We start from the raw sequence: 17,614 nt of genomic DNA on the forward strand, positions 1-17,614 counted from the left end.
GTCCTCGTTTTACGACCAGAATTTCCATTGCTACGCCTTAGTTACGACCAGCATTTCCATTGCTACACCTTAGTTTAAGGTGGTCCTCGGTTTACGACCAGAATTTCCATTGCTACACTTAGTTATGACCAGAATTTCCATTGCTACACCTTAGTTTAAAGTGGTCCTTGGTTTACGACCAGAATTTCCATTGCTACAGCTTAGTTTAAGGTGGTCCTTGGTTTACGACCAGAATTTCCATTGCTACACCTTAGTTTAAGGTGGTCCTTGGTTTACGACCAGAATTTCCATTGCTACACCTTAGTTTAAGGTGGTCCTTGGTTTACGACCAGAATTTCCATTGCTACACCTTAGTTTAAGGTGGTCCTCGGTTTACGACCAGAATTTCCATTGCTACGCCTTAGTTACGACCAGCATTTCCATTGCTACACCTTAGTTTAAGGTGGTCCTCGGTTTACGACCAGAATTTCCATTGCTACGCCTTAGTTTAAGGTGGTTCAATGAATTGTGCCCAATTTTACAATCTTTTTGTTGTTGTTGTTGTTGCCAAGGTTGCTAAGCGAATGTGTTGGTAAGTGAATCAAGTGGCCGTTAAAGTGAATCTGGTCCCCCCCCCATTGCTTTGTCGAGAAACTGGCTGAGAAGGCCGCAAACGGCGGTCACTGCCATCATAAATACGTGGAGGCTGCCAAGTCGCTGGGTTTTGATCACGTGACGGCCGTAAGCGCGAGGACCGCTTGCGAATCAGTGCTGTTGTAACCTTGAGCAGCCGCTAAACGAATAGGGTTGTAAGTTGAGGACGGCCATTTGCAAACAGGGCCACGGTTTTCGACGTCGGCAAACAAAAAAACCCCAAGCTCATTGGATAAATGGATTCACTTAACAACTTAACATTTTTTTTTTAATGGTTTTTTAACGTTTGTACTATGTGTATTTTATCTTTTGGCTGTTCACCGCCCTGAGTCCTTCAGGAGTAGGGCCGTATATAAATTTAATAAATAATAATAATAATAAATAATAACCACTGCAAAAAAAAAAAAAAAAAGAAAGGAAAGACACATAGTGGGTTACACAGTGATCCGCTTAACAACCGCAATGACTTAACCGCAATTCCAGGCTTCATTGAGGCCGTAAGTCAAGGACTGCCGAGAATAGCAGTGGAAAAACCCCATATCTTTTTGCTCTCTATCTGGTAAGGTCATAAACCTGGGTCAGATGAGGAAGGAAGGCTGAGTTGGTTTTACAGGGCAGCTGCTGTAAAAAAAAAAAAAAAACGTTGGGTGTGCCCTCCTCCGAATCGCATGGAAACGGCTAAAAAGATTAACCTGGCACGTTGGCAAAGCTGGCAGGCGGCCCGGGGCAGGTTCCAGTTTGGCCTGGATTGCTTCTTTTGCAAGAATGTCCTTTTGCTGTTTTAGCAAGGAGGAGAAAAAGGGATTGTTCCGTGGCCTTAAAACAAACGATTGTAATCTGAATAATATTGGCTGTGGGGTCAGAGAAAAAGGAAGGGAGGGAATGGAAGGGAAGGGAGGGAAGGAAGGAAGGAAGGAGATTGGGAAGGAGGAGGAAAGATCGGAGGGAAGGAAGGAATAGAAAGAGATGGAGGGAAAGAAGGGAAAAGAAGGAGCGCGAGGGAGGGAGGAAGAAGAGAGGAAGGAAAAAAGAGGGAAGGGAAGGAAGGAAGGAAGGAACATAAAAGGAAGGGAATAATAAAGATGGAAGAAAGGAAGGTTAGAGGAAGGGAGAAAAAAGGAAGGAATAGAAAGAGGGAGGGAAATTGGGCAAAGAAGGGGAGGAAGGAAGGAAGGAAGATTAAAAAAGGAAAAAATAAGGAAGGAAGATTAAAAGGACGGAAAAAATAAAGATGGAAGGAACATGAAGGAAATAAAGATGGAGGTTAGTGAGAGGAAGGGAGAGAAGGAAGGAATAGAAAGAGATGGATGGAAATAGGGAAAAGAAGGGGAGCAAAGGAAGAAGAGAGGAAGGAAAAAAGATGGAAGGGAGGGAAGGAAGGAAGGAACATAAAAGGAAGGGAATAATAAAGATGGAAGAAAGGAAGGTTAGAGGAAGGGAGAAAAGGAAGGAATAGAAAGAGGGAGGGAAATTGGGCAAAGAAGGGGAGGAAGGAAGGAAGGAAGATTAAAAAAGGAAAAAATAAGGAAGGAAGATTAAAAGGACGGAAAAAATAAAGATGGAAGGAACATGAAGGAAATAAAGATGGAGGTTAGTGAGAGGAAGGGAGAGAAGGAAGGAATAGAAAGAGATGGATGGAAATAGGGAAAAGAAGGGGAGCAAAGGAAGAAGAGAGGAAGGAAAAAAGATGGAAGGGAGGGAAGGAAGGAACATAAAAGGAAGGAAATAATAAAGATGGAAGGAAGGTTAGGGAGAGGAAGGGAGAAAAGGAAGGAAGAGATGGAGGGAAATAAGGGAAAAGAAGGGGAGCAAGGAAGGAGGGAAGGAAAGAAGATTAAAAGGAAGGAAACAATGAAGATGGAAGGGAGGGAAGGAAGGAACATGAAGGAAATAAATATGGAAGGAAGGAAAGATTAGTGAGAGGAAAGCAGAGTAGGAAGGAATAGAAAGAGATGGAGGGAAATAAGGGAAAAGAAGGGGAACGAGGGAGGAAGGAAGAAGGAAAGAAAAAAAGATGGGAAGGAAGGAACATAAAAGGAAGGAAATAATAAAGATGGATGGAAGGAAGGAAGGTTAGAAGAAGAGAGTAAAGGAAGGAAGAGATGGAGGGAAATAGGGCAAAGAAGGGGAGGGGGCAGGAAGGAAGGAGAGAAGAGAGGAAAGAAAAAATAAAGATGGAGGGAAGGAAGAAAGGAAGGTTAGTGAGAGGAAGGGAGAGAAAGAAGGAAGATAAAAGAAAAAAATAAAGATGGGGTGAATGGAAGGGAGAAGGAAGGAAACCAAAAAGGAAGGGAAAAAAGAAAGATTGGAGGGAAGGAAGGAAATAAAGATGGATGGATGAAAGGAAGATGAGAGGAAGGAAGATACAAGGAAAAAATAACGGAAGGAAGGTGGATGAGAGGGAGGGAAGGCTGGCTGGGGAATTCTGGGAATTGAAGTCCACCCCTTGCCAGAGGCCCAGTAAATACAGTTCCTGGGTACCAGCCTCGCAAAAATAGAATAATAAAGAGATCCATCCTTTCGGTGCTGAGCAACAGGTTATAATTTCAGCCATGGCTGTTTTTCAAACTCTGATCTTATTAGGTGAAGAAAAGTTCAGGAAGGAACAGACCATAAAGGAAGGCTTTTAATTACATTTAATTAAAAAGATTTAATTAAAGAAAGGATTCAATTAACTGTTAAAGCAGAGGGGGTCAGCCTTCTGGGTCAATTACATCTGGTTTTTTTGTGTGTGCAAACAGGCACGCACATATACTTAACGTGTTTGTGTGTATATATGTGTATATATACATTTTTATATATTAAAAAAATGAAATGGGAGATAGAAGCGCAAGAGAAAAAGGCAAAGTAAAAACGAAAGAAATAGAAAGAAATAACTTTTGAGCTTCTTTACGGCGATTATAACGATGATTATGAGTACTTTGGACTTTATTGGTTACAGCAAAACTCTGCCGTAATCTTTTCTATAATCTAGCCTTGTCTAGTCATCAAAATCGTAAATCGTAAGGACTTTGCAGTCAGCCGTAACTGCAGATACTTGCCGTTTTCTCCAGTCTCACGGGCCCATTGGGCCCTCTCAAAATCGAAAACGAAATAACAAAAGAGTTGGAAGGGACCTTGGAGGTCTTCTAGTCCAACCCTCTTTTCCCAGCAGGAGACCCTCAGGTAAGTTCCATCAACGTTCCCCGAGCAATTCCTCCATTGTGGATCCTGCCAAATCTTTCCAATCACACTTGTTGGCTTCTCATCGTGAGCTTAAGGAGACCAATTGCAGACCCCAAATTAACCTTTTTTGGCACCCCCGTATTTTAGATAGGGGCGCGATAGCTCAGTGTGTGTCAAAGCCCGGGTTCGACACCTCGACAAGACGGGGCGAACTCCAGTGCCTGCCCAGCTAGCAGTCCGAAAGCATCCAAATCCGAGCACGGATAGTCCTTGACTTATGACCACAATTGAGCCGAAAATGTTTGTTGTTAAGTGGATTTTGCCCCATTTTCTTCCTTGCCATAGCAGTAGCCCTTAGACATATATACCGCTTCACAGTGCTTTTACAGCCCTCTCTAAGCGGTTTACAGAGTCAGCCTCTTGCCCCCCAACAATCTGGGTCCTCATTTTACCCACCTCGGAAGGACGGAAGGACTGAGTCGACCTTGAACCAGTCAGGATCGAACTCCTGGGGAGGAGTGGGGAGAGTTAGCCTGCAATGCTGTATTATAGCCATTGAGAAAGGAAGGAAAGAAAGAAGGAAAGACAGAAAGAAAGAGAGAGAGAAAAAGAAAGAAAGAAAGAAAGAGAAAGAGAGGAAAGAGAAAGAAAGAAAGAGAAAGCAAGCAAGAAAGAAAGCAATAGCACTTAGACTTATATACCGCTTTGCAGTGCTTCACAGCCATCTCTAAGCAGTTTGCAGAGTCAGCATATTTGCCCCCAACCATCCGGGTCCTCATTTTACCCACCTGGGAAGGACGGACGGCTGAGTTGACCTTGAGCTGGTCAGGATCGAACTCCTGGCGGTGGGCAGAGTTAGGCTGCAATACTGTATTTTAAAGAGGGAGAGAGAGGGAAAGAGAGAGAGAGAAAGGGAAAGAGAGAGAGAGAGAGAGGGAAAGAGAGAGAGGGGGGGAAGAGAAGAGGGAAAGAGAGAGAGAGAGCGCAAAAGTGGATCACATCACACACACACGGGAACGCTGCAACGGTCATAAATGTCTCAGTGTCTCAGTTTTGACCCATGGGGATGCTAACAACAGTCGTCAGTGTGAAAAACGTTGATAAAGTCACTTTTTCCGTTGTAACTTCGAATGGTCACTCAGTGAGCTGTCGTAAGTCAAAGACTACCTGTTAACTAGCATCCCAAGCAGACTCCTTGCTGGCTCCTTTCTCCGCACAACAAGCCTGCGAGGCCGGAGGTTTTAAAGAAGATGTTGGATAACCATTTGTCTGAAGTGGTGTAGGGTTTCCTGCCTAAGCAGGGGGTTGGACTAGAAGACCTCCAAGGTCCCTTCTGACTCTGTTATTCTAGAGGCGGGCTAAGTGGCAAGGGATGTGGCGAAGGACGGTAGCCACCCTGGGCCACCCAGGAAGACGTCTCAGAGCTGAGTCAACCTAAGGATAATTGGAGGTAAATAAAACCCCGTAATTATCTCGGTTAAAGACTGGGTAGGACTTAATATAGCTTAAATCAAGCAGGGGAAAAAAAAATATATAGGACTGGACAGGTCAGTTCAGGGTTTTACCACCGAGTGCAAAATAATCATTGTTTTTGTGATTAATCTTGTTTACTTTAACTCGGAAACGAAAATTACAAGTAGTCCTCGACTTAACGACCGTTTCGTTCCACCGCTGTTCTGAGTTGCAGCGGCCCTGGGGGGGGAAAATGACTTGTTCCTCGCACTTGTGACCGTTGCAGCATTCCCCCCCCCCCCAGGGTTGCGTGATCACCATTGGCGACCTTCCCAGCTCGGGCTTCTGTTGTGATGTCTCACTGAACGACCATGATTTTGCTTAATGGCCACGGCAGAAAAAAAAAATTGGAGGCTGTCGCACGATTTTATTATTCCCTTGCTTCATTGGATGCCTTATTTAAGGGCTGTGTTGTTTTAATGACACATTTTCGTTTCCCTGGGTTGGCCATAAATTGTGGGGCCACTTATAAAGCATCGTAAATATGAGCCAAGTGCCTGAATTTTGATCAGTGCTGCAAGCGTCGTAAGTATGAAAAATGGTCATGTCACTTTTTTTTTTTAGTACCGTTGTAACTTCAAATGGCCACTAAATGAAGGGTTGTAAATGAAGGACTACCTGTAATCCCAGGAACTGAGAGGCAAGTGGTATGATGCCTGCTTTTGTCTCCGTTGGCAGAGCCTCCATCTATCTATCTATCTATCTATCTATCTATCTATCTATCTATCTATCTATCTATCTATCTATCTCCTTCATTATATAACGATATTTATGTAATGATATTAATTTTGGTTCCTCATTTTTGTGTCCGTGAGTGATTATTTTAATTTCATAGGACTGGTTTATTTTTTTCTTCCCCCTTCAGTTCCTTGCACGTGACTGAGACGATGGGACTCGGCTGAAATCCTGCCCAGGTTCTGTTTACTTTTCGAGCACAAGAACAAGAGTTGGTTGATCTGCAGAAGGTTAGAATGGTGCTCAGGTTTTCCTGCTGAGCGTCACACCTGTGGATCTACAAGGCGAGGCTTCTTCATAGCCTCGCACCGAAAGGGGAACCCCCCCCCTCCGAAGACCCTCTGCGCCGAGCAGATTTGGGGAAATTGGTCTTTCCGAGGTGAGTTTCGCTTGCATTTTTATTTTATTTTATTTACATCTCGCCTTTATTGTTTTTTGCAAATGAGTCAAGGCGGCAAAACTTATGCCAACGCACCTCCCTTCTATTTTCCCCCCACAACACCTCACCTGTGAGGTGAATTGGGCTGATGGAGAGAGGCTGGCTCAAAGTCATCCAGCTGGCTTTCATGCCTAAGGCGAGACTAGAACTCCCAGTCTCCTGGTGATTGGCCTAAGAAGTCACCCAGTCTGTTTTCATGCCTAAGATGGGACTAGAATTCACCATCTCCTGGTGATTCGGTCAAAATCATCCATCTGGCTGTCATCTCTAAGGTGGGACTAGAACTTACTGTCTCCTGGTTTCTACCTTGGAATCTTAACCACTAAACTCAAACATGGCGGGATCCAGTTTTGGACAGATAGGGCTCGGTCTATGCGTTTCCAACTGCCCACTTGATTAGCTTCTGACAGTCCAACCTGACTGTGAAGTTTCCGAAAGATGCCCTAATTAATTCATGAGCCATGAGCCGAACTTCAAAAGAAATACAGTCATTTATTAGGAGCACCATTTCGGCAATATTCGGATGCAGTTAGAACTAATCCCACGTAGATTTACGTTCCCCTATGACCCTGTCTCTCCCCTCCTCTCTGGCCATGTCATAAATCATATTCTCCAATTAACCACTTTGGCTGGCTGTGAAATCCAACACCCTCCTTCTGATTGCGGTCAGGAAGAATGTATGGAATGCACTTCAGTTAGGGAAATCAATCAGCTCTATCAGTTCTCCCTCCCTCCTGCTCATGGCAACTTGAAAGCTTTGCAAGTTGACATTGACCCTTCAAATCCTCCATTTCTTCTCTCCCGCGTTCTAGTGTTGGGCAAGATGGCTGCCACCAAAGTGCCCATCTATCTAAAGCGAGGGAGCCGTCGAGGCAAAAAGGAGAAACTGCGCGACATTCTCTCGTCCGAGATGATCAGCCCTCCCCTGGGAGATTTCCGGCACACAATCCACATCGGGAGTCAGGGAGAGAGCGACATGTTCGGGGACATCTCTTTCCTTCAAGGCAAGTTCCATCTCCTGCCCAGATCGGAGAAGGTGGACGCCGATGGGAACCGACACTACGTAGTGCCCTTCGAGTTCTCGCGGACTTCAACGCTCTCGGGATACGAGCCGCTGTCGTTGGACATCCCTTCGCCGCTGCTCAAGAACGCGATTTCTCTACCGATCATCGGCGGCCTGCAGGCGCTGACCTTACCTTCCGCCCAAGCCCCGCCCAAGCCGCCCCGTCTTCACTTGGATGACAAAGACCATGCTGCTCCGCCGACAGAAATGCACGCTCAACATCTGGCCAACAACGGTTGGGCTTCCGAAGCCCTTGAGGAATCCAAGCCTCCTGCCCCTCTGAATGGCTTTGCCGAGGGGGAGAAAAGAGAAGAATCTTTCTTATCCCACGCAGGATCCCTGCTCTCCCTTCACGTAGATCTGGGACCCTCTATTTTGGATGACGTTCTGGGGGTGATGGAGAAGCACCAGACTTCGGACGCGGACATGCAGGACTCCGGCAGGCAGGAAATTCTGACATGAGGGCCTGTCTGCGGAAGGACTCCTAAAAGAAAGGCAATTTGTGGAAGGAGGGGTATTGTTGTTGTTGAGTGGGCTCTGTGAGGTGGAAGTTGGGGATCTGTGTGTACATCCGAGGAAAGATGCAACTTATGAAGGGGTACCCTTGCTTCCAACCTCTCCATTAACTAACTTCGATGCGTCGTGCATCACAATTCCCGACGTTGACTTTTGCACCCTGGGGCATCACAATCTTCTCCTCAACAGCTTTCTTTCCCTCCTCTCCTCCAGCATAGGTGTGCTGGAGGAGGAAAAGAGGGAGGAGCATGGGAGATAGAATCTGCAGTTCCACCAAACCTGGAAACATGTTCCTTCTTCATCACCGAGGAGTGCGATTTATGAACAGTACGCTTGTTCCCAGCCTACTAACTTCGATGCATCCCAACGCCCGACGTTGGCGCTTGCAACAACCTTCGGCTAAACTGCTTTTGTTGCCCTCCTCCAGCACAACCGCTGGCCTGCTGGAAGAGCGGGAGGAGGAGCATGGGAGATGTAGTCCGTAGTTCCACCAAACCTGGAAACGCGTTCCTTCTTCGTCGCTGCCACACTACACTAATCCTGCATTACAAATTCCTAATTATTGACACATCACCCTTTACTAAAGGAAGGAGGACAGGTGGGGTGGGGTAAACCAAAAATCATAGCAACCAAAAATTGTGTTGACCGTACTTTTCTTTTGTGCCACGGGGGTAGGTGGGAATTAGGTTAATGTCGGCTCAGTTGCCTAGGGTTGTTAATCGGCCTTCGAAACACCCCTGCGAAAGAGCCGTATGACGCACCAAGAAGGCCATCTGTGTTGCAATGCAAACAAAAGTCAGAATCGGGGCTAAATTTCGGTGGTTTTTGATTTTTTTTAAAAAATGAAGTGTCCTAGCACTCCTCGGGTTTCACAATGCAGAAAGCCAAAAAAAAAAAATGTAGCTTGCACAATTCCTGGCTGTACAGCATCAGAGAATGCCGGAACAGATGCTCCAAATTTTCCCAGCGTCACAATTTGTGGCTGCCAAATTGTGATATATTTTTTGTATTTATTTTTTTTTTTTCCTTGACGGGAAAACGATGCGATCCCTGGCAAAGCCACAATTTTCACCATATTGTCTGAATTCAATGTTAAGTTGAGCCACTTAGCAATGTTAAGAGTTTTCAACTCTTTTTGCAGAAATGGGAGGGGTGAATTTTTTTTTTTTTTTTTTTTTTTTTTTTTTAGAGAGAGAGCTTTGCACACCCCAGGTCAGAAAAACACAGGTACGGATGAGATGAGACACTAAAACGGACTGTTTTGGGGGGTGTCTCCCCGTTTTCCATTGATTTTATTTATTTTCCATTTCTTTATTTCCTCCCTTCCCCAAGAGCCTTGTTTAACGGTTTATCCGACATCTGCCTTCCATGTCCAGGATAACCTAGAAAGATTTGTGGAGCGTTGTTTGCAAGAGAATCACAAATAAATCCTTCCTTCGCCCAACAAAGGAACGCTTTGTCCCTTAGTGGGTGTCCTCACGCTCCTTTTATCCTAGTCCATCTGTTGTTGTGAAAGCTTGTTTTCGCTCGGAGATTTTCACAGCATCTCTCTTGCATAAGGCTGCCGGTTCCTTTCAAGACGCAGAAAAAGGCAGTGCTTCAGATTTGAACCCCGTTATCTCGGGGCCAAGGAAACGGGTGTCTAAAACAGCTCGAAAATAATTCAGCAGGGCCTCTTAAAATCAGACCGGCAGCGAGATTTATTGTGATTTTTGCCGAGGTGCCCAACAATTGCAAATTTTGCTCTCAAACCCCAGAAGCAAAAAAAATTCTCATAATTTGGAAAGGAGAAGCTTCCCTGTATCCCATGTTTCGAAATTTATTTGGGAGTGGGGGGAAAAAAAAATAAGAGGAGCATTGGTAGTTTATAATGTTCCCAATTAATTTCTGGGCACCCTGCTCTGTTTTTCAGCCCCTGCTGTTTTTCCTAGGGCAGCTGGTTTATTGTTCAGCTTAGGGGGAAGGAAAAGAAAAGAGAAAAAGGAGAAAACCGTTGCCAATCGACACGTCTGTAGTTTCTCTCTTTTCTTGTCATCTTGTTATCCCCCCTTTCAAAGTTAGTTTTATTTTTTAAAAATGAGCAAAAGTGGGGGAGTTTCACAAATCTGTCCTACCCTTAAACCGGGAGCCGCTGTAAGATCGGTTTAGCTTTTGTTAAAAGAGTTTGAATTGAATTATAGTTTATTTAATCATGGATGAGCCGCAATTAAGGGCATATTGTCCTGTTGTATTTTGCAATTTGCAACAGCTGAGTTTGCACAACACAGAGCAGCCAAAATCGGCTGCAGATTAGTGCAGTGCGTGAAGGCAACTTTTTTCTTTCCATCTTGCGTTAAATAATCTTGGGGCAGGGAGTTCCACCGTTTATCTCTGGCTGCCTGCAGAAATATTTTCCTTTTGGTCTCCTGATTTTTTTTCCCCTTTCATTCGGCCCTCCCTGAATGACCAAACCAGGCGCTGTAGTTTTTGCAATATTTTGGCCTCCAGGCATTTTAGGTTTTACGCTTTTTGCATTTGGACGGTTGAGTTAAAATCCCTTTAACCGGGGTTACTACAAGGAGCAAAAATCTGCTCTTCTAGTTTGAATTTTTTTTTTGTCGCCAGTCATTTTATACTTGGCCTGCCTAATGCCTTTGAGTCTCCTTTCTCTGTGTGTCTTCACCTGCCAAAAATCCTTCTAAATAATTAGATTATTTGACCTGCTGCACTAGCTTCAACATCTGGGGGGAGGGCTGCCTCACCTGCTGATCGATGAGCGCTTTATCGCACCTGGTCCTGCCCACCTTGGTAGACATTTTGTGAGCGTGCCCACAGGCAGGCTTTTCAAATGACAAGCTCTAGTTCTATTTTGAGTCACTTCACTCATTTTAATTTACTCCTCTGCACCTTAATCTTCACACCTCACATGCAGACTTGAATAATTCGCTTCCCAACCCAACCACACGTCAAGCTGGATGTCGCCATGTCTCTGCCTTTAAAAAAAATATATATTATTTTTTTTCCAAATCCTAGGAAAATTGTCAGGGCAGCGTTGCCATGTCGTTGAAGGGGAGGGGCGTTTTAGAAGCCGAAATGGCAGAGAAACATTGTCGGTCTTCCCAATTTTTCCAAGAAAGAGAAGTTGGCTAAAAGCATTCCTTTAGCTGGTTTTTGCTGAACTGCAAATTCCTCTTTTATAATATTTGCATCGATTTACGAAATGTGCAGGTCGCGAGTTTATGATGGGCCTAAAAAGGAAAGCAATCGTACAATTGCTGTTATCCAGAGTCCTTTTTCCTTTTCTGCAAACGCACGCACAACTTTTCGTTTCATGCAACACGCTAAGCCGCCGTATCGCTTTTTCAAAGGTGGGAAGGGAGGGGTCTCGGAGACCATCTAGTCCAGTGTTTCTCGAAGTTGGCAACTTTTAAGCTGCAACGGGCTTCCAATTCCCAGAGTTCTCCGGCTGGACTTCATCTCCCAGAGTTCCCCAGCGAATGGGAATTCTGGGAGTTAAAGCCCACACGTCTGAAAAGATCCAAGTTTAAAGCAACCGAGAGGTCAGATCTAGTCCGACCTCTGTTTAAGGCACAAGTGTTTGAATTTAGCATAGTCTGTGTGAACCTCCAACCGTTGTAGGTTGAAAATCTAGGTTTATGTGGCATGGTTTTCTTTTCTTTTTTTTTCAATAAACAATAGTTAAATTCTGGCTTAGCCTAATGTGTACATATCTAAGTTTAGGTTCAACTTTAGGCATGGTGGCTATTAAAAACAATAGCTATTCAGGGATGAAATGCTACCGGTTCGGACCGGTTTGCCTGAACCGGTAGTAAAAAAATGCTACCAGTTCGGGCGAAGCAGCATTTCTGACGATTAGTTGTGCTGCACGATTTATATTCGAAAAGCGGGAAATCTTGCTTTCTAGAGAATCTAAATCGCGCAGCATAGCTGTTCCCCCTCTCGCCGTTGTTCTTACCTTTGCAGACTCCGAAAAGGCTTCTTAATCCTCATTTTTCAGCGCTGCGCGGTGGCGCCTGCAGTGCACATGTGCGCGTGAAACAAACCGGTAGCGAAGCGAAACGGTAGCAGACTTCAGAGCATTTCACCCCTGTAGCTATTGGTTTCTAAAGCAATTTGCCATTGTTTTTTTTTTGTTTGTTTTTTTGTTTTGCTGCTAGTACGACGAAGTACATGGTGCCAAGATGCCTTTCCTTTTGATTGTTATTTTTTTAAAATTTGATTTATATATATCCTGCTGTTCTACTCCCTTAAGCACTAACAGACAGTGTAAAAAGTTAATAAAAGCATAAATTAAAATGGTGTTAAAATGAGCTGCGTCAATGCTGGGTTGTTTTTATTTGGTGGTGACAATTTTTTTGGGTGTGTGTGTCAAAACCGTGAGCAATTTTGGGCTGAAAGGCCCCCCCCCCCCCCCAACAAGCCTCTATTGCCATTCAATTAACTTCTTTGGTTTATTTATCTAAAGAAAAATGTTAAAATACATTTTGTCCGCTCTCGGTGAGCTTGTCGATCGAAAAGTCAGCGGTTCGAATCCCGGTACCCGCCTAACGGGGTGAACTCCCGTGACTTGTCTCAGCTTCTGCCAACCTAGCAGTTCGAAAGCAGGTAAAAAATGCAAGTAGAAAAATAGGGACCACCTTTGGTGGGAAAGTAACAGCGTTCCGTGCGCCTTTGGCGTTGAGTCATGCCGGCCACATGACCACGGAGACGTCTTCGGACAGTGCTGGCTCTTCGGCTTTGAAACGGAGAGGAGCACTGCCCCCTAGAGTCAGGAATGACTAGCACGTATCTGTGAGGGGAAACTTTACCTTTATTTAATCCTACCTTTTTATTGAGATAAGTGTCCAAATTTCGATCATTTGGCCAACGGGGGGAAATGTGGCAAGGGTTTTAAGTATGAAAAACAGTCATAAATCACCTTTTTCCTGTGCCATTGTAACTAAGCTGAGGACTACCTATAGATGATTTCATACAAACTTTAGAAATGCCTTAAACAACATTTATTTCCAACAAAGTTTCTATAGAAGAGGATAAACCGTCTTATCCTTCCAAACCAATCCCTCATATTTATTTTCCCAAAAACGAGGGCTTTTAAAAAGTCCTTACAAGCAAACAGAATGAATTATCAACATGGAGGATAAATAAATGGAATTTATTTCCTTTCCCCTCCTCTCTTTTCTGCTCCATTTGCCAAGAAAGTGTCTCGAAGCAGCTGGTCCACGAAAAAAAACATACGATATGCACAGAATTCCTAAAGGATACCGAAAGAATGTTGGTTTTAATCCAATGCATGCTCAAAAAGGCAATTTTCAGAATTAAATTATGCAGCCAGTTTCCTTTCCCAACATTTAGAAATGCACGAGGAACGTTCTAACTGCATATTTAAAGTGGGGGGGGGGGGGGAAACCTTCGTTGGCCATCTCTAAATTTTTTAAAAAATGATCTGAATCTTCACACAAACCCTTTAGCGATAGGCGACTGTTAAAAGGGTTTTTGGGAGACCCAAAAAATCCTCTGACCGATAAAACCACAACCAAGGCCAGAATTTTCCCAAAGTCCCTGTCCTAATTAATTAATTAGGGACTGTCCTAATTAATATTAATTAATTAGGACGGAGTTTCCCAAAATCCCTGTCCTAATGCCCCCTTTTTACTCGTATCCTTTTCATGTGTTCAAATTATGTTTATAATTTTATCTATTATATATGCTTGACAAATAATAAAAGTCACGTGATTCCCTTTTTGCAACCTTCGGTCAAGCCAAGTTGATGGAGAAGCCCGATTCACTTAACAACGCTGTTACTCGGCCTAGACATCTTTAACGACAGGTGGACTTCAACTCCCAGAATTCCCAGGCTGGCTGTGGAATTCTGGGAATTGAAGTCCGCACCTCTTAAAAAAAATCCCTCAGGTTGAGAAATCCCCTCAACATACGACAGTCCGTTTGGTGACCGTTGGCAATGGCACTGTAAAAAAATGACTTGCAACCATTTTTTTCACACTTTTTTTTTCCAATTTTTTTAAAAAAATTATTTCTCAGAAACATGCCTTAAATGTACAGTCTCTTATCCATTGTTAATCATACATATTCTCTTTTAACTTTCATATTAGTTCATTCTTCATCCTAAAAAATTTGAGTAAAAATTTGGGTTGCTCTTCTACCATTCCATCTCCCTTATTTTACAACAATCCTTCTCCTCTTTCCCTTCCTTCCCTCCCTTCTTCTATCTTCTACTTTCTTCTTTCCTCCTCTCCTTTCCCCCACTCCCCCCTTCTTCCTCCCTTTCTAACCTTCTACTCTTATTCCCCCTCCCTTTCTTCCTCTCCTTTTTCCCTTTCTTCTGTTCCTCTCTCCTTCCTCTCTTCTCCCCTCCTATCTATCCCTCTACTCCTCTTTCCATTCTCTCTCCATTCTTGTATTCATTTTCAATCCAATATTTTCCAAAGTGGTATCCAAGCAGCCCCGATTTTCTATTTATACACACTTTCTTTTCCATTTGACTGATTTCACACATACCATCATAAATGTACATTTATATAGTCCCGTTTTTTCACACTTAACGACCATCGCAGCATCTCCGTGGTCACCTTGCTCAAAATTCAAGCCGCTTGTCCGTTGGCTCCTATTTACGACGGCTGCGGCGTCCCAGGGTCATGTGCAAATCTCCGCTTACGCCCTCCTGACAAGCAAAGTCAAGGGGGTCACCGGATTTTCTTTTAACGGCTGCAGCGATTCATTTAACGACAGCGGCAAGAATGGGGCAAAGCTCCCTTAAGAACCGTCCTGGCTTAGCAAGAAAAATGTTGGGCTCCATGGTGTCGTAAGTCGAGGACTACCTGGAATCGGTACTGTGTTAGAAATAAAAAATGAGCAATGTTAAAAATATATTTTGGGGGGTTTTTTTTTGTCTGAAACCTCAGTGAAAGGGTCTTTTGGGGACCCCCCCGGTGACCTCAAACCGTGCTTTGCAAACTGCTGGCATAAATTCACACAGCTCCGCTAGAATAAATATAGGAAGGGATCAGATTAATTTTGACAATTGTCTGCCACCTCCTGGCTTGAAAGTGCCACTTAAAAGCAGGGAAAATGCTATTTAATCCCCTCCTTACGTCCCGCTAGGAGCCACACAGCAACAACAGCTCAAGATGCATGAAAGTGTAATTGTTGTATGGCTAATAAAGCTGCCAGTCAGACAGATTGGAAAAAGGAGGAAATATAAATAAAGAAATCAATCGAACATGGCATTCTGCCGCCATCTTATCTTCGCTCTTACAACAGTTTTGTTATGTGACCGAAGTTGCAACAGCTGTCGAAAAAGTGACGTATGACCGTTTTTCACACTTAACGACCGTCGCAGCATCCCTGTGCCCGTCACGTGATCCAAATTCAGATGCTTGGCCACGGATCCATATTTATGACAGTTGCAGCCTCCCGGGTCACGCAATCCCATTTTGCGACCTTCTCACAAACAAAAGTCCATGGGGGATCCAGATTCACTTAACAAGAGGGTTACTCACTTAACAATTGCAGTAATCCACTTAACTGTGAATTAAGTTAAATTAAGAACTGTCAATTAACTATGTTAATTTTAATAACTGCAATGCTTCAGTTAACTGTGGCAAAGAAGGTCGTAAAATGGGGCAGAACTCCCTTAACAAATGTCTCGCTTAGCAACATAAATTGTGGGCTCATAAATCGAGGACTTACCTGTAGTTATAAGTTTTCCCATCCTTATTTGACAAGAATACTGGTATATGTTTGAGAAAAATACCATATTCAATTAACAAATAGATGAGAGAATCTATCTAAAATTCAAATTGACTCAACATTATCCTTTGTTGGTTTATAATTTATTTATTTATATATTGGTTCAATTTATATGCCGCCCTTCTCTGGAGACTCAGGGCGGCTTACAATGCGTTAAGCAATAGCCTTCATACTTTTTTTGTATATACCTGCTTAGTGGGGCTTTGCCCCCCCCCAAGCGATGTTCTTTTTTATACAAAGTCAGCTTATTGCCCCCACAATCCGGGTCCTCATTTTACCTCCCTCGAAAGGATGGAAGGCTGAGTCAACCTTGAGCCTGGTGAGATTCGAACTTGCAGTAATTGCAGGCAGCTGGTGCTACTTAACAGCACTTTAGTCTGCTGCGCCACCAAGGCTCTTATTATAGATGATTGTATATTTATAGTAATCAATAAGTATTGGAAAGGTAAATTTGTATACAAGAATCTGTAAATATTTTCTATTTTTACTCTCTGATTACTGGTGTATATATACACGGATATTTTGGCGATGTTACACTGTGATAGAAAAATTATTATATATTTGTTTTTGATTTTTCTTTTTGATGCTCTAATAAAATTTATTTAAAAAAATAAAAAATAAAATTCAAATTGACTCCATATCGAATCATAAATGTAGAAAAAAAGAGAGAGAAAAAACAGTCAAATTGCTCGATTCACTATCTGTTGTATTTATTTAACACGTAGAAAGTCCACAAACTGCCATCTGTCAGAAATGGTGTACGGCCTCCTGCTGGGGCAGGGGGTTGGACTAGATGACCTATAAGACCCCTTCCAACTCTTCTGTTATTTTGTTCTGTTCAACAGCTTCCAGTCTCTTATAACATGCATCTTATCTCTCAATGGCAGCTCTAATCGTAGTAGAATTATTTTTATAGTATGGATTAATCGAGCGATTAGAATTCTAATCCCTCCTCAGTGCCTCTTAATCCGTCTTCACTATTCAGAGTTTTTTAAAAAAAAACATGCAAGCTTGACAGCCGATCCTTATACAGAGGTAGCCCTCAACTTACGACCACACAAATGAGCCCCAAATTTCTGTTGCTCAGCGAGGCAGTTGTTACAAAGGAGTCTCGCCTCGTTTTACAACCTTTTCTGGCCACAGTTTGTAAGCAAACTCCTGCAAGGTGTTCAGTTAGTTGTGAAGTGAATCTCGCTTGTGAGAAGGTCGCAAAAGGGGAATTGCATGATGTCGGGACACTTAAAAACCTCCAGTGATGAAGCACCCACAACTTCTGGTGGCAAGCAGTTCCACTGATTAATTGGAAATTTCTCCTTAATTCCAGGTTTCTTCTCTCCTTGATTAGTTTCCATCCGTTGTTCCTTTTCTTGCCTTCGGGTGCTTTGGAGAATAATTTGACCCCCCTCCTCTTTGTGGCAGCCCCTCAAATATTGGAACACAGCTACTATTTCACCCCCAATTCTTCTTTTCTTATGGAGTTGGATGTTGGAACTACAACTCCCATCACTGCAGCCCTATGTGACCAGCTTTGGCACTGCTGGCGGTAGAAACCTGCGGCTCGCTTAGTGCAAAGGATGGATGCCATAACTACCTGGATTTTCTCTTTTAAGAATAGTATAACTTTAACCAGTGGTGCATTTCATCCTAACTCTTCAACGTAAGTATGCATGTATATTTGCATACAGGTAGTCTTTGACCTTCAGCCATTCATTTAGCAACCCATTCAGTTACAGGGACTGAAAAAAGGAACAAGTCCTCATACTTATGACCATCGCAGCATCCCT

The 17,614-nt window shown here is 43.4% G+C and overlaps 1 protein-coding gene across 2 annotated transcripts in view; it reads left to right on the plus strand.

The window, feature by feature from the left end:
* The window catches only part of CDC42EP2 (CDC42 effector protein 2), a 15,860-nt gene extending 6,652 nt beyond the window's left edge, over positions 1-9,208 (plus strand). For both annotated transcript variants that reach the window (XM_070950665.1, XM_070950664.1), the window contains exons 2-3: positions 6,176-6,424; positions 7,297-9,208. In XM_070950665.1, coding sequence (XP_070806766.1) covers positions 7,308-8,009 — 702 coding nt within the window. In that variant the 5' untranslated portion in view covers positions 6,176-6,424; positions 7,297-7,307 and the 3' untranslated portion in view covers positions 8,010-9,208. The remainder of the gene's footprint in view (positions 1-6,175; positions 6,425-7,296) is intronic.
* Positions 9,209-17,614: the final 8,406 nt, after the last annotated feature.

This window comes from Pituophis catenifer, unplaced genomic scaffold, assembly GCF_029215685.1.
Source record: "Pituophis catenifer annectens isolate HBS135680 unplaced genomic scaffold, rPitCat1.0.hap2 SCAF_10, whole genome shotgun sequence".
In the NCBI taxonomy this organism is placed as follows: domain Eukaryota; kingdom Metazoa; phylum Chordata; class Lepidosauria; order Squamata; family Colubridae; genus Pituophis; species Pituophis catenifer.